At 44.3% G+C, this 17,011-nt stretch overlaps 1 protein-coding gene across 2 annotated transcripts in view; it reads right to left on the reverse strand.

The window, feature by feature from the left end:
* Nucleotides 1–17,011, reverse strand: part of aldh16a1 (aldehyde dehydrogenase 16 family, member A1) — a 63,889-nt gene that overhangs the window by 35,014 nt on the left and 11,864 nt on the right. Inside the window, exons 3-6 of one of the 2 annotated variants that reach the window (XM_078531751.1) lie at nucleotides 16,099–16,225; nucleotides 13,417–13,595; nucleotides 10,054–10,131; nucleotides 3,476–3,660 (exon numbers count right to left, since the gene is read on the reverse strand). In XM_078531751.1, coding sequence (XP_078387877.1) covers nucleotides 3,476–3,660; nucleotides 10,054–10,131; nucleotides 13,417–13,595; nucleotides 16,099–16,225 — 569 coding nt within the window. The remainder of the gene's footprint in view (nucleotides 1–3,475; nucleotides 3,661–10,053; nucleotides 10,132–13,416; nucleotides 13,596–16,098; nucleotides 16,226–17,011) is intronic. The other variant, XM_078531752.1, reaches the window with a different exon arrangement.

The raw sequence follows: 17,011 nt of genomic DNA on the forward strand, positions 1-17,011 counted from the left end.
AAATAGTCTAGCAAGGCACTCAGTTCAAGGGCAATTAAGGACGGGCAACAAATGCTGGTCTTGCCAGCAACGCCACATCCCATGAGGGAATCATTTTTTTTTTAAGTGCTCTATCGTTGAGCATTTTCAGGACTGAAAGGTTGAGAGTGATAGATTTTCAAATGCTCAAAGAATCGAGGAATACAGGGAGCGGGCAAGATAGCAGGGTTGAGGTGGAAGATCAGCCATGATTGTATTGAATGCGGAGCAGGCCTGAGGGGCTGAATGGTCTACTCCAGCTCCTATTTCTTATGTTCGTACTAAAACCCAAATTAAAATTAGGAAAAGGACACCTAACCCAACAACTTCACATTTTGCGAGAACAACTATTTTCCAAACGTCGGCTAAAAATCACATCAGAACTTAACCCAATTACTCCCTCCTTTGTCACCACGTCACTCGAAACATGTCTCTTGATGCTATTTATACTGTGCCTCACAGCCTTTTCTAGTAACCTATTCCCCAAATTAACCATCCTTCGCGTGAAGATGATCTCCCCCCACCTCTGCCCCCCCACCCGACACCCAATTTCCCTTCTTGCCTCCTAACTTCCTCAATCTCAATTCTTCGCAAAGTGAGACAATTTGTCTTGACCAATTTTCTCAATCTTGCTCCAAATCTGACAAACTCCAATTAGATCACCACAAAGTCTGCTTGTTTTTGAAAGGAAACAAGTCCAACATCCACAGAAGTAGTGAGCACAGGGCTGGAAAAACTCCCCTGCGGAAAAGCGCTAAAGCAACTAGTTAGTTCTGCAAACATCGGCAAATTCTCTGCCTTTCAATATCCATTTCCCGTTAGTCCATGACTCCAGAGAGCTCCTCTCACACTGAGCAGCTTCTCGTCTACAACTTGTCTATAGCATCTGAGTGCTCATTATCAAAAGTAATTTCTACATTTACAATTATGTCACTTTTCTGAAGACATTGATGATTTTTGGCTGGGCTACAGACCCATGAGTGCTGCCAGTCTTCTAGCACATTCCCCAAGTGCTTGCTTGCCACGTGAGAGACTGGACATTGAGATCAGCAGGGTGTTCAACTATGGGAGACAGGCTGACCCTGTAACAGGTTCACCAGGCTGATTGCTGGGATGGCAGGATTGTCATACGAGGAGAGATTGGGCCAACTATCAAGTATTCACTGGAGTTTAGAAGAATGAGAGGGGATCTCATTAAACTATAAAATTCTGACAGGACTGGACAGGGTCGATGCAGGGATGATGTTTCCTCTGGCTCTCAGGTCACAATCTCAGGATACGGGGTAGGCCATTTAGGACTGAGATGAGGAGAAACCTTTCAGTGGTGAACCTGTGGAATTCAGGGTTGCAGAGGCCAAGTCACCGAATATATTTAAGAAGGAAATAGATAGATTTCTGGACTCTAAAGGCATCAAGGGGTAGGGGGAGAGAGCAGGAGTACGGTGTTGAGATAGGGGATCAGCCATGATCATACTGAATGGCGGAGCAGGCTCGGAGGGCCGAATGGCCTACTCCTGCTTCTATTTTTCTAGGTTCCTAACTCAGTACCTACATACCAATAGCAGTCGGCAGCAGGGACCCTGGTTGATTTTTCCCCTCCCTGGCGCAGGGGCACCGAGGTCAATTGTAACGCACAAAAGCAGAAGATTCTTCTCAGATTAGAGGCCAAACGCTTATGGCTGTTCTGTTCGAGCTTAGCAACGCACTGGATGGTATCCTTAAGCACTGGTCATCAGAGAATAATTGCAAAGCTTTACCCTGTCACCTGAAATGAGCTGCACAGCTCTCAATACACAATTAATTTTCTGGCCTGGGGATCATGTCGCAACGAAGATGACATACAACTACCAGTTAATGGAATTTTGGAACCAGCTACCAGAAGGGACTGGAGGGAAATTGTGGAGAATTCAAGGAGAATGTCATACACCGGTTAACTGTAGGCCCTGTGCCCTCCAACACTGAGACACAATGAGCTAACAGAAATAGGGTCAGATGGCTGGTGTGAAATCACTTAGTTGTTGAACCTGAACAGTAAAACGTTGCAAAATGATGCTCGTCTCATGCTCCATCAGGCTAAACACCAACAATTTTCCCTCCCATTTTGTTGTTTGCTGCTACCATAGTAGCAGTACAGCCTTTCTAATCACCCATGTAAGATTCTATGCAGTTGAAGCAGCTGTCACTGGAAACACGATGTGAGGACAGTATATATCTCAATTTACAGTAATTGTAAGCTTCAAGCCAAAAGAAACACCAATAACCAAAAGCCAATTGGATTGCATATTATCTTTCTTTTGAGGTGTTTTATACCAAAGGAAAGGAATGTTAGCACTTCCTCTTTCGGACAGTGGCTGTCAGCAACTGCTCCAGCAACTTGATCCATCCAGTATTCCCAGCTAGCAAGGGTTAGATAGAGAGCAAAAACACCTTTGAATATCTCACATCAATTACTCCCAGTAAGGTACACAATCAGTTGAACAAGAATAAAACTCCCTCTATAATTTTTATCAAGCACTTCCAGCTCAGATACAGTCTAGATTTGATGCAGATTGAACTTCAGCAAACATTAACAGGAGCATTAAGCTTTTTTTTAATAGCTGACAGGAACTTTCAGTGCAAAAGTATAAGTGCAATAAATGACGATGGTAAAATCCAGCCAATTCACTTATGTAAACATCACACTGAGAATTGCAAATAAATTGTCTTTCTGCCAAGCATAATAGGCTTGCATTTCTTCCAATTGTGTAGGCAGGTCACAGGGCTTGGCTCACTCCTGTCATTTAGGGGTATAGTTGTAGAGATTTATTTAAAAAAAACACTTTAAAAGTTTTTCTTCTCAGACCTCTGAAGATTCTTATCATTTTTGAGATAGGATATTATTGCCAAAGATCAGAGGGGAACACTCTCCCCCACATGCCCCCAGTAAAAAGGAGTGCTAAAGCCATTTCTATCACCATCCATGGAGACCCTGGTGAAAACAGAGATCAAACCTTCTCATCTGTAAGACCTTGGCAATACAACCGCGGTGCCTTTATTCCCAAGGCAGCTGGGCCAGCAAATTGACTGGAAAGTTACTGAATACACCAGCAGTCTCTGTTGCTCAAGTAACTGGGTTATGGACTTTCATTTAGAGGATTAGCCTCTTTCTCCCAGAGCTGTCAGTAGATTGAGTCCATTTGCCATTAATAGCAACAATTGTTGGTCAGGTGACAGATACACAGTGCACTGTCAGGGGATAAATGTCATTAGGTAAGCACAAAAGTTACATCGATAGTAAGTTGGTGCTGTCTGCCCTCCAGGGTAAAAGAGGATGTGCAGAAACGGGCGTGGGGTTGAATTAGAGACCACAGGAGCTTAAATTGTGTTAGTGAGGGAGGGGGGGGGGGGGGAATGCGGTGAGGGTGGAAACTAAACAGGTTTAAGAGGAATGTCTCTAAAAATTGGTCTGATGCAATACCGTGGTAGAGCCGGTGAAGGCGACCTTGTCCACATTCTGATGTATCGCCAGTTTGCTGCCAAATGCTCCATTTCCTGTCACCACATTGAACACACCGGGTGGGAGGCCAGCCTCTGCGCAGATCTCGGCAAACAGCAGGGCGGTAAGTCGAGTGTACGATGCTGGTTTCAACACCACGGTGTTACCTGGAGGTTGAGAGAGCAGGGAATGGTTCAGGCTAGAGAGATGGACATTCAAAGAAGCACTGCTACCTTTCTTTATGAACTGCACCAACACACCTTCAGATTAACATTCATGGGCCACTACACGGTTAAAAGTTATCTCAACCCTTAATCTTTACCACACCATGGGAATTATTTATTCATCTGCTCTGGAATGTGCGACATTAATGATGCAACCGTGGCCGGGATTTTCCAGTCTTGTCCGCAGTGGGAATCGTCGCAAGTGGGATGGGAAATTTGATGGACCAGCCAAAGGTCCGTTGACTTCGGGCAGGAATTTCCAGTCCCCCAGCGGACGGGACTGGAAAATCCCGCCCCGTGTCTTGCCTTTAGCTTTTGGTTAAAAGAACTTGCATTAATATAGCGCCTGTCATAACCATAGGACGTCCCAAAGCATTTTACAGCCAATTAATTACTTTTACATTGTGGTCACTGTTTTAATGCCAGAAAAGTGTATTTGCCAATTCATCCAGAGCAAGGACAAGAAACAGCAATGAGGTAAATGACCAGGCCATTTGTGTTCAGTGATGTTGTTTGAGAGATAAATGCTGACACCAAGAGAACAATCATGTCTTTCTTCAAATACTATAGTGCCATGGGATCCTTTATACCCATCGAAGGGTTCATGGCAGGGTCCTGGTTTAGCGTCTCATCCGAAAGACAGCACTCCCTACGGTGCAGTACTCCATCAATTCTGCACTGAAGTGTCAGCCCCTAGATTACATGCTTAAGTCTCAACGATAGGGTTTGAACTCACAACCTTCTGACTCAGGAGTCACTGAGCCACGGCTTATTGGCTGAACACAGTGTGCCTTATCTATTCTTTCATGGGATGTGGGCACCACTGGTGAGGTCAGCACTTGGTGCCCATCCCTAATCTCCAGGGAGCCCTTTACCAATCAAACCATTTTGAAAATTAATAGACAGGAGGAACAAGGAGACTACAGGCAGGAAAAAGCAAGTTTAAGTTAGTTTTACTCAATTAAAAATGGATGGAACTGTTAAGGTTAGGAAGAGGTCAAATACAAGTTAAATTAAGATCAGATAACATGAGGGAGAGAAGGCAGAAAGACAAAGCAAGCAGATTTAATTAAAAACATATTTAAAATTATTTCCACAGTTTCAAGTTATTATTTCACACATATCAATAATCTTCAATCTGCACACAAAACCTTACTTCCTGTTGTTACATTTTCATCAGATTTTTGGGTCAACTTTTTCCATTTTAAGTTCATATTTGTAGTGTATTTTAAATACTTGCAAATAACTTGCACTTTCTAGAAGTGATTTATTTAGTTTTCCCAGCTTATTGACAGTGTCCCTGTTGGTACAAAACAGCTCAACCTCCAAATTGCCAACAGCCAAGCCACTGGAGATTTGACAGTAACCTCCAGACATGACTATTCCAACCCTTGGCTGGCCTCCCATCTTTCCCCCTGTGCCAACTTCAGCTCATCCAAAACCGTACTGTTCACGTCCTAATTTGCACAAAGTTCAATCACCCATCAACCATCTGCTCTCCAACCTACACTGCTCAGTGTTGAAAGTCCCTCCGTAGGCGCCTCTCCAGCCAGAATCATCTGCCCCCCCGGAGGCGGTGCCTTTAAGACACTGGCCTATCCCTTTAAGACACTGGGCCTGGGAATTTGGTGGGTTGGTGGCAGGACCGCTACCCGACGCCTTCCTGCCTTCACTAGAATAAGTTCTGGTCAGGAAGGCCCGTAAATCGACCTTTCCCACCCCCCCGCCTCCGCTAAGTGGCCAATAAACGACCACTTAAGGCCTCTTCTGCCTCCATGCAATCTTCCCAACTCCAGGTGGGCCTGCCGACATGCGGCCTGCAACACTGCTTCCTCGATCTGCACTAATCTGTACATGAGCGAGGACATGAATACGGCCACTGGCAGCCATCCCCTTACCCTTGCTGCCCCCCCACCCTCAACAGCACTTACTCTTTTCCTGGGTCGCTATGCAATCCTGGGACTCCAGGGGGTGTCGTTCCAGTAGCAGCCGTGGCTGCCTCCGTGATGCTGCCCAGTGCAAGGGCTGCCAGCCTCTGATTGGCCAGCAGCTCTTGGCAGGTGGGAAGTCATCTCCCAGGGTCCTCGGTCTGGAGGAAAACCTTCCGCTGTCCACTTAACTGCCTGATGGGCAGAAGATATGGCAGGCCTTCTTCCTCGGAGTCAACAAGGGAGTCTCGCCCCTTTCTCAGGCAGCGAGTGAGGCACCCGCCATGAATGGAAGATTCCGTCCTCTCGGTCACCTGCCCCAACCCTACCAGCCCCCAAGATCACTGTGTTCCTCAATTTTGTCCTCTTTTATGTCTCCGATTTCTATCGCCCCACCGTTAGAGGCTGAGACTTCAGATCGCAGCCCTAAGATCTAGAATCACCTCCCTAAATTTGCCCAGGCTCCTCTCTCCTCCATTAAAAGCTACATAAAATCTTCCTCGGGCCAAGCTTTGGTCATTCATGTTAGTGTCCCCTTATGCAGCTTGGTATTTTTGCCTGATAAAGCTCTTGTCAAGCAACTTGGGGGTGCTTTACCATGTTAAAGACTCTCCAGTATATACTGAGAGGCTGTTCCCCATGGCTGGAGAGTCTAGAACTAGGAATCATAGTCTCAGGGTAAGGGGCTGGCATTTAGGACTGAGGAGAGGAGAAATTTCTTCACTCTGAGGGTTATGAATCTTTGGAATTCACTACCCTGGAATGCTGAGGATGCTCACTCGTTGAGTATATTCAAGACAGAAATCGACAGATTTTGGGACATTAAGGCAATTGAGGAATATGGGGATAGGTCAGGAAAGTGGAGCTGAGGCAAAAAGATCAGCCATGATCTGTTGAATGGTGGAGCAGGCTCAAGTGGCCATATGGCCTACTCCTGCTCTTATATATGGCCTAAGAGCCTCACAAAGCGATGGCAATACAGAAATGCTGTCAGTGGTCTCAAATTAAAAGGAAACTGATGCAAGATTTATTGTGAGATATAAGGTAGTTTGCTATCTTGTGCACATTACATAGCTGGCAGCCAGCAGCTAGCTTTTGTCTCCAACTTTAGCATCAGCAAATTTCATTCACTGTCTTGTATAAATTAGGGAATTGCAGTCAGACAAAGGCAAGAGGGGTTTTTATCTTCTCTGTGAACACGTTCGTCCTGACACTGAGTGAATCTGGTGGTCATTTCACCATCCTTGACACCATAAAAGAGATTTTTGCACAATTAAAAACACATTAACCAGAGTAAACACCTTCACTGACTGCTCTTCAAAAACCATAAACTGTTGCAAAAAAAATAAAGATAAGCTGCTGATCAGTTTATAGACCTCAAGGAACAAAAAGATTTCAGATAATAATCTTCCTCTGATCAACAAAACTATTGGGCAAGATTTGGCCAAGAAACTTTAAACAATCTCAGCAGTCTGGAATTTACAGCATTAACTGGTGGCACAGTTGCAAATTGTACTCCTCATGCCTGCGGGTGGCTCTGGTTCGAATTAAATTAGTGGCTTTTCCTGAATAAAATGCACAGTAATATTAGGTTCCTGCTTGTGGAGTTGCTGAGTGGCTTGCTCTCTTGTCTGCCATCTTGATGCAGCTTGCTGTTGTGCTGCAGATTTATCATCTCTGTCCAGATTTAACAACAGGCCTCTCTGCCCATCAGATGGGTGCAAAAGATCCCCTATTTTCACTATTTTCGAGAAGAGCCGGGGAACTCTCTTCAGGGTCCTGGCCAGTATTTCTGCCTGGATCGACATCAGGAAAACAGATGATCGCGTTAATGTTGATGGGAGCTTGCTGTGCACAAACTGGCTGCCACGTTTCCTACATTACAACAGCGACTACCTTCCAAAAGTGTTGCACTGGCTGTAAATCATTTTGGGATGGCCTAAACTTGTGAAAGGCACTATTAGAAATGGAAATCTTTCAGGGTTAAATAGACCGGGTTTCTTCATGCTTTCCTGAACTTTGCCCTCTGGCATGAGGGATCAGTCTGCTAGCCTCTCTCTGCACTGCCTCCAAAGCTTAAATACCTCTTGAATATGTTGATGGCCAACACTGTTCTCCTCCTCCTCCCCACTGTTATTTTTTAAAAATAAGGGGTCGCCCGTTTAAAACAGAGATGAGGCGAAATTTTTTCTCTCAGAGGGCCGAGAGTCTTTGGAACTCTCTTCCTGAAAAGGCGGTGGAAGCAGAGCCTTTGAATATTTTTAAGGCAGCGATGAATAGTTTCTTGGTAAGCAAGGGGGTGATAGGTTATCGGGGGTAGGCGGGATGCAGGTTTGTGGTTACTATCAGATCAGCCATGATATTATTAGCAGGTTCGAGGGGCCGAAAGGCTTGCTCCTTGTTCATATGGACCATGCCCTACGAGGGTGTTGGCGACCATGGACTTCCGTGATTATGCTTATCAAAGTACTCAGCGGTTTGCAGTTGCCTTCTGCAGTATGGCTGACCAGGAAACTCTCCCGCTCTTATCGCCTGCCATCAGGCGTATTGGAAGGATTTACAGGCTGATAATCAACCTGTTTGGCCATTTTATGAACACACCTTCTGGCCAACACTGTATATAGTCTTTAAGATGCAAGGGCATTTAGGACTGAGATGAGGAAAATTTCTTCACTCCGGAGGTCATGAATCTTTGGAATTCTCTACCCCAGAGAGCGCGGATACTCAATCGTTCAGTATATTCGAGGATATGATTGCCAGATTTTTGAACACATAAGGCAATCAAGAGATATGGGGCTAGGGCAGGAAAGCAGAGATATGGCATAAGATCAGCCATGATCTTATTGAAAGGCAGAGCAGGTTCAATAAACCAAATGGCCTAATCCTGCTCCTATTTCTTAAATTTTCACATCCAATTTTAGCTTGAATAGGTGCTAAATATTCTATGCAAAGTAAAGCTGACAATTCATGTTTTCCCCCCCAAATTCAATCTACAGATTTATTCTTACACAGAAAAGGCCTCCTTAGGCTTACCAAGAAACTATTCACCTCTGCCTTAAAAATATCCAAAGGTTCTGCTTCTACCGCCTTTTCAGGAAGAGAGTTCCAAAGGCTCACGGCCCTCAGAGAGAAAAAAATTTTGCCTCATCTAGTTTTAAATGGGCGACCCCTTATTTTTAAACAGTGAGGAGGAGGAGAACAGTGTTGGCCATCAACATATTCAAGAGGTATTTAAGCTTTGGAGGCAGTGCAGAGAGAGACTAGCAGACTGATCCTTCATGTCAGAGGGCAGAGTTGAGAAGAGCATGAAGAAACGTGGTCTAGTTAACCCTGAAAAAAAGTCTTGAAGCCAATCCCATTCCAACATTTTACATTCAAGTTAGTCAGTGGTGCTCAGTGAAGATTTCATTTCATGTTCCTTTATATGAAAAAGCATAGCGGTTATGTCAATGGACTAGTAACCCAGAAGACTGGACTAATGATCCAGCGATATGAGTTCAAATCCCACCATGCCAGGCAGACTATTTATTAATTCAGGCAATAAAGAAAAATCTGCACTTAAAAAGCTAAACTTCCAGATTGTTGTAAACACCCAACTGGTTCACTAATGCCCATTAGGGAAGGAAATCTGTCGTCTTTGCCTAGTCTGGCCTAAATACGACTCCAGACCCACAGCAACATGGTTGACTCTTAACTGCCTCTGATATGGCCTGGCAAGCCACTCAGTTTTTTTTTAATTCATTCATGAGGTGTGGGTATCACTGGCGAGGCCAGCATTTATTGCCCATTCCTAATTGCCCTTAAGGAGGTGGTGGTGAGCTGCCTTCTTGAATCAATGCAGTCTATGTGGTGTGGGTATACCCACAGTGCTATTAGGGAGCTCCAGGACTTTGACCCAGTGACAGTGAAGGAACGGTGATATAGTTCCAAGTCAGGATGGTGAGAGACTTGGAGAGGAACTTGATGGTGGCGGTGTTCCCGTGCATCTGCTGCACCCGTCCTTCTAGGTAGTAGAGGTCATGGGTTTGGAAGGTGCTTTCAAAGGAGCCTTAGTGAGTTGCTGCAGTGCATCTTGTAGATGATACACACTGCTGCCACTATTCATCGTTAGTGGGGGCTGTGAATGTTTTAAGGATGGGATATCAGTCAGGCAGGCTGCTTAACCTGGATGGTGTCCAGCTTCTCAAAAGTTGTGGGAGCTGCACTCATCCAGGTAAGTGGAGAATATCCCATCACATTCCTGACGTGTACCTTGTAGATGGTGGACAAGCTTTGGGGAGTCAGGTGGTGAGTTATCGCTGCAGAATTCCAAGCCTCAGTTAAGCACAATTATTGATGGAGAGCAAATGCTAGCATTGCCAGTGGTGCCCACACCAGTGAGGGAATCAGAAAAATGCTAATGTCTTACCCATAGCTAGAGCTGGACAAATCTTCCAAGTCAGCAACATCAAAGGGAAGTTCCAGGGAACTATTGCCGCGACAACACCTGAATAGAGAGGGAAAGGGAAATGTATGTTACCGTATTTAATGTCAAAGCGCAATAAGGATGCATCTTCAAAAAATGTGCAACTCTCACTGTGCTGAATCATGACATTTTTTGCATGCAGGTCTCATCATTGGACAAGGTTTATGCAACTTACCGTAAAGGCAAGTCACTTAAAATGGTACAGATGGAAGTAGTTGACACAGTGGATCAGAATCCAGCAAAAAACAGGGGTCTGACATCTCTGCCACCTGTAAACTCAAGATATTTTTACACAGTGGATGCTACTTAGGTTGTTAAATGTGCAATGAGTTTGGAGCTGTCCTACCTCCTAGTGCATGGCACAAAATGCACTTATTCAGTGCAATGACACTCAGTTTTTCAGTATCATTCAGTGGTGCCCAATGGAATTTGGCATGGAAATTGGACTAGATCGTGCAGGTACAGTGGGCATGCACCTTTAGGCTTAGTGTACAAAACTAGCCAAGTTTTACATGATCCAAATGTGTTTGATATGTCAAAGTAGGCAACGTTTTATTTTGTATCTAACCCATGCTGTGGCTGACCTAGGAACCCTTGATGGAGCAGTGCAAAAGATGATTAATGGTGCATCTAAATTATGCTTTACCCAGATTGTGAATGCAAGATGGGGCAGTGTAGAGGCAGCTAACTAATCCGTGCTGTACCTTCCCTGGGAATGTTTGATGGGGATAGTGTAGAGGGAGTTTTATTCTGTATCTAACCCCATGCTCTACCTGTCCTGGGAGTGTGTTGATGGGGACAGTGTAGAGGGAACTTTACTCTATAATTCCCTGCAAGTGTTTGCTACTGGTGCCTATGTGGAAAGTGAAAATTTAGGTTTGTTGGTGGGGTGGGGTGGGTGGAAGAGACATGACCCAGCTCGGCTCTGGCGCTCCTTTTCCCTCATAGGCAAACAGTTTGACAACAACTCCTGCCTATCTCAGGCATGATGTGTGGCCACTTGAATTAGGTCCTGTGTTGGGCTGCTGGCACTTGCACTGTACCTGAACAGAAGTCAGTGCCTTCAGCATGGGGGAGGAGGGGAACTTTTGGCAAAATTAAACCAATAATAATACAGTTGGTAACAGCTCACAAGTCAGGATGAGCCTCAGGAACTCTGTTTCAGCCTCTCCTGAAACAATTATGTCACAAATGTCAATGCTGCTTCTGTTCTGCTCTCACAACTGCATTGACAATTATACCGTGTCCTTCCCCCTTGCAAGTGTTCCAAAGTTCAGTGCTTTTCACAATGTAATTTTCCATGCAGGTAACCATAGCAGGTTTAGCCCATTTTGTGCTTGGGTGAAGGGGAACTGAAAAGGGTTTTGGAAGGGAGTTTCTGCCGATCTTTCCCAACAGTCTAACTGAAGCTCATTGCTGAGGCTTGACATCAAATGCAAATTTCCAATTTGTTTTTCATTTAAACACTTTCAGTCTGCTGTCTCCACCTAGTGGTGCAACGGAATAATAAGGCAAACTTGTTGAGGCAGCCTTAACACAGAGGTCTAATTGGAATGAATGATGCATTTAAGAAAGAAGGAGCTTGCATTTTTACAATGTCTTTCACGACCTTGTAATGTCCCAAAGCACATTACAGCCAATGAAGTATGTTTTGAAGTATAGTCACTGTTGTAATGTAGGAAACATTGCAGCCAATTTGCGCACAGCAAGCTCCCACAAACTGTTGTAATGACTAGGTAAGAAATAAGAAATTGGCTGAGTGACAGGAAACAGAGAGTAGTGATAAATGGTTGTTTTTCAGAATGGAGGAAGGTTTATAGTGGAGTTCCCCAGGGGTCAGTGTTGGGACCTTTACTCTTCCTGATATATATTAATGACTTAAACTGGGGTGATCAGGGCATGATTTCAAAATTTGCAGACGATACTAAGATTGGAAACATTGACAACTATAATGGGGATAGTCATGAACTTCAAAAGGAATTAGACATGTTGGTGAATTGGGCAGACAGGTGGCAGATGAAGTTCAATGCAGAGATGTGTGAGGTGATTCATTTTGACAGGAAGAATGTGCAGCGACAGCATAAAATAAAGGGAGAAACTCTAAAGAAGGTGCAGAAACAGGGGATCGCAGTTTATATGTACATAAGTCATTAAAGATGGCAGAGTATGTTGAGAAAGCAGTTAATAAAGCATATAGTATCTTAGGCTTTATTATAGGGTCATTGAGTACAAGGGTAAGGAAATCATGTTGAATTTGTATAAGATACTAGTTAGGCCTCATCTGGAGTACTGTGTCCAGTTCTGAGCACCATACTTGAAGGATGTGAAGGCATTGGAGAGAGTACAGAGGAGATTCACAAGAATGATTCCTGGGATGAAGAACTGTAGCTATGAGGATCGATTGGAGAGGTTGGGACTCTTTTCCTTGGAGAAATGACTTGATAGGGGCATTCAAGATCCTGAGGGGTATGGACAGGGTAAATAGTGAGAAACTATTCCCACTCAAGACAACATCAAGAACTAGAGGGCAGAGATTCAAAATACTTGGCAAAAGGAGTTAAAGTGATGTGAGGAAAAATCTTTTCATCCAGAGGGTGACTGGAGTACGCAACAAACTTCCTGAAATGGTGGTGGAGGCAGGTTTGATCGAGGTATTCAAAAGGGAATTGAATTGCTATCTGAAAAGAAAGAATGTTACAGAGATAAGACAGAGGAGTGGGACTAGGTAGAATGCTCTTTCAGAAAGCCAGTGTAGGCCCAATGGGCTGAATGGCCTCCTTCTGCACTGTAAAGATTCTGTGATTGTGAGGTAAATGGCTGTAGTGATGTTGGTAGAGAGATAAATATTAACCAGGACACCAAGAATACCTCCACTGATCTTCTTCGAAATAGTGTCATAGCTGAGAGGGCAGGCGAGGTTCCAATTTAACGTCCCATCCAAAAGATGTTACTTCTGACAGTGGCAGCACTCCCTCAATACTGGAGTATCAGTCTGGGTTATGTGTTCATGTCTCTGGAGTAGGATTTGAACCCACAATTTTCTGACCCAGATGCAAGGGCACTACCCACTGAAAGGTTTGATAAAGCAACAGATCTCTTTTCAAAATAAAGCCTGTGGAATAAGCCTGATGAAAGGTCACAAACCTGCAAATTTAACTCTGTTTCTCCCTCAACAGATGCTGCCGGACTTGCTGAGCATTTCCAGCATTCTCTGTTTTTATTTCTGATTTCCGGCATTCACAGTATTTGCTTTTGGAGATCTCTTTTCAAAATGGTTTGTGTATCTGTAGCTGAGCTGATACTGACCTACTGGCTTCCAGTCCTTCATTTCGACATCCATGAGCTGTGCCCAGCCAGCATGGTGATAAAAGTGTCGCACTACCAGCGGGATGTCGCAGTCTCGTGACTCACGGATTGGCTTCCCATTGTCCAAGCTCTCCAGCACACTCAGTAGCCTCTGGTGCTTCTGAACATTTCTGGCAACACTGCGCAAACAAAACATCACACGGTGACCACTCTGGCACAACACAAAAGGCACGTCTCCACCATTCCAAATTATTTATTCTGAACATCTCCATGCAATAAGGTCTGCAAATCTAATGTTCACAGTGCTGACAGAGGTTGAATTTTTACTAATTTTGTTTAATAGAAGCATGCAGTAATGGTTCTAACCAATCTCATTCAAAAAGTTAAAACAGTGTACACCCCGGAGGGAGAATTGAAATACTTCCGTACCGGTTACGACACGCGCATTAATCAGCAAGAATCTCAAATGGTAGAAGCCAATTATTTCAGCACTATTACAGACATTGCAGCCTCATTCCGCACATCAGGATTGCAAATGAGTGGATGTAACAAGTAATGTCCTCCTAGAGAATATGCCAACAGCATTCTAGGCATTATTTTTTTCGTTGTGTCAAAGAATGGAGCAGCACAGGAGGCCATTCAGCTCATTCAATCTACCTCAGTTCTCCTAAAGACCAATCCAGTTAGTCCCACTTCCCTGTTCTTTCGCCATATTACTGCAATATTTTTTCTCATTCAAGCGTACACCCAATTCCCTTTTGAAAGTGACTATTAAATCTACTTCCACCACCATATAAGGTAGTGCATTTCAAAGGATAACTACTCAATGCACAAAAAAGCTTTTTCCTCTTGTTACCTATAGTTCTTTTCCCTATCATCTTCAATTAACAACCCGGCAGCTCCTGGAAAAAGTTATTTACTCAGTCGGAGCTCTTCATGATTTTAAACACATTTATCCAATCTGCTTTAAAAAGAACTTCAACTTCTCCAGTCTATCTATGTAACTGCAATTCCTCATTCCTGGAACCAATTTTCTTACTCTGGGAATTCTGTGGAGAGTAACAGACCTCCTGACTCCCAAAGCCTGTCCACCATCTACAAGGCACAAGTCAGGAGTGTGATGGGATACTCTCCACTCACCTGGATGAATGCAACCCCAACAACACTCAAGAAGCTCGACACCATCCAGGACAAAACAGCCCGCTTGATTTGCGCCCCATCCACCACCTTAAACGTGTGCTCCTCCACCACCAACACACAGTAATAGCAGTGTGTACCATCTACAAGATGCACTGCAGCAACTCACCAAGGCTCCTGCAACAGCACCTTCCAAATCTGCAACTTCTAACACCTAAGGACAAGGGCAGATGCATGAGAACACCAGCAAGACACACACCATCCTGACTTGGAAATACATCGCCATTCCTTCACACTCACTGGGTCAAAAATCCTGGAACTCCCTCCCTAACAGCACAGTGGGTGTGCCTACATGACAGCAGCAGTTCATGAAGGTGGCTCACCACCACCTTCTCAAGGGCAATTAGGGATGGGCAATAAATGCTGGCCTAGCCAGCATCGCCCACATCCCATGAACGAATTAAAAAAAAGTCAATGTCCTACTTTGGCATTGCTAGGGATCATTGGGGTTATGGCTGGAATTCTGATCAACCACAGCATGGTATGTGACGTATCTGCCAAATGTACTTGTGATGTTGTACAAGTTTACTGTAACTGTTGGTTGCACATGTGATTGTGCTATCCAGCCACGGGATCACAAGTGCAGTCAGTGACTTAGCACAATGACTAATCAGCTCCAGCAACCCAACTGGATGTTCCCCAACAGTTCATTACAGCAAGACTATAATATATATCCAACAACCTCTCCACCTGTTAGTCAGGCCTGTCAGTTGGTGTCTCTAGTTAATGGATTAGATTTATTAAGGCTCACTATCTACCCAGGATTGAAAGCCAGTTGTACGACTGGGACTTCGTTAAAACGGCTGAGCACTGAAATTTTTCTTCCTACTTGACCAATAAAAATAAATCACTGCATAAAGCCCGTTCATGAAAATAGTGCGGAAACAGTACCGAAGCTGAGGAAGTGACTAAGACAGTGCCCATGCGAAGTTGAAAGTGAGAAAAATCTTTTGCCCAGAAAGCAGAACCAAATCCCAGAATGCTGATTATCTTCCAGAGGGAATTGGATAAACACTAGTATGAAAGCAGAATACTGCGGATGCTGGAAATCCAAAATAAAAACAGAAAATGCTGGAAATGCTCCGCAGGTCCGGGAGCATCCGTGGAGAGAGGCAGGAGTTAACATTTCTGGTCATCACAGGCGTGAAACGTTAACTCTGCTTCATTGTCCACAGGTGCCGAAGGGCCTGCTGAGTATTTGCAGCATTTTCTATTTTTATAACTGAATAAACACTTTGATATCAACTGGACTGAACAAAGTCACTGCTGTTGATCTGTTGACATCTGAGCCTCAATTGCAGCAAAATGTTGTATCAATTGTGTACTGTGGTCATTATGAGATTGCCCGAGCTCAATTTAAACCAGCACCTCTGCTGTGAGCAAAGGAGAATTGGCAACCCCATCAATCTGTACTGAATTCAAACCAAAATCTCACACTGTGATTTAGTTATTTACTGAAACAAGGCGCAGAGCATCATACTGTACCTGTAGAGATGCCTCGCTCTCACATGACACGGCAGCTTGCTCCAGGACTCAAAAGCCTTCTTTGCCGCATTAACTGCTAGTTCTATATCCGCTTCCTCGCCCTCGATGGTGGTGGCCAGAGATTCCCCTTGCAGAGATAAAACACTTTGAATAAAAGGTGATGCCTCAGTTGGGTGTTAACATTAATAACAGGAGGCTATTCAGCCCCTCCGCCATTCAATGAGATCATAGCTTATCCATGTTGTAGCTCCATCCATCTGCCTTGGTTCCTCATCACTTAATACACACGGCCAGCAAAACATTATCAATCTCAGATTTAAAATGATTAATCGAGCTAGCATCTACTGCTTTTTGTGGGAGTGAGCTCTACACTTCTACCACTCTTTGCATGAGGCAGTGCTACCTAACTTCTCCCATGAATAGCCATGGTCCCATTTTAAAGTTATCTCCCCTGGTGCTAGACTCCCTCACAAGGCGAAAAAAAAGTTCTCTTTATCTACCCCATTGATCCCTTTTAAAATCCTTACTTAATCACTAATAATAAGACACACAGACCATGTAAGAACTGGATTTGACATCTGTTCCTGTACCTCAGCACATTCTGCTAATGAAACCCTCACCCATGTTTTTGTTGCCTCCTGATTCAACTCCTCTAATGCTCTCCTTGCTGTCCTTCCATTTTCACTCTCCCTAAATTTGACTTTGTCTGAAGCTGCTCATATCCTAACCTGCACTGTTCCTTTCACCCACTGCCCATGCCCACAGACCTACATTTATATAGTACCTAGTATGACTGAAAGACAGCCACCTGTCACAATGCTGCACTCCCTCAGTACTGTGCTGAGGTGGCGGTCTACGTTATGAGGTCAAGTCCTTACAGTGTGGGGCTTACATTCTACACTGCCTACTGTCA

Source organism: Cetorhinus maximus, chromosome 29, assembly GCF_964194155.1.
Source record: "Cetorhinus maximus chromosome 29, sCetMax3.hap1.1, whole genome shotgun sequence".
Taxonomy (NCBI): domain Eukaryota; kingdom Metazoa; phylum Chordata; class Chondrichthyes; order Lamniformes; family Cetorhinidae; genus Cetorhinus; species Cetorhinus maximus.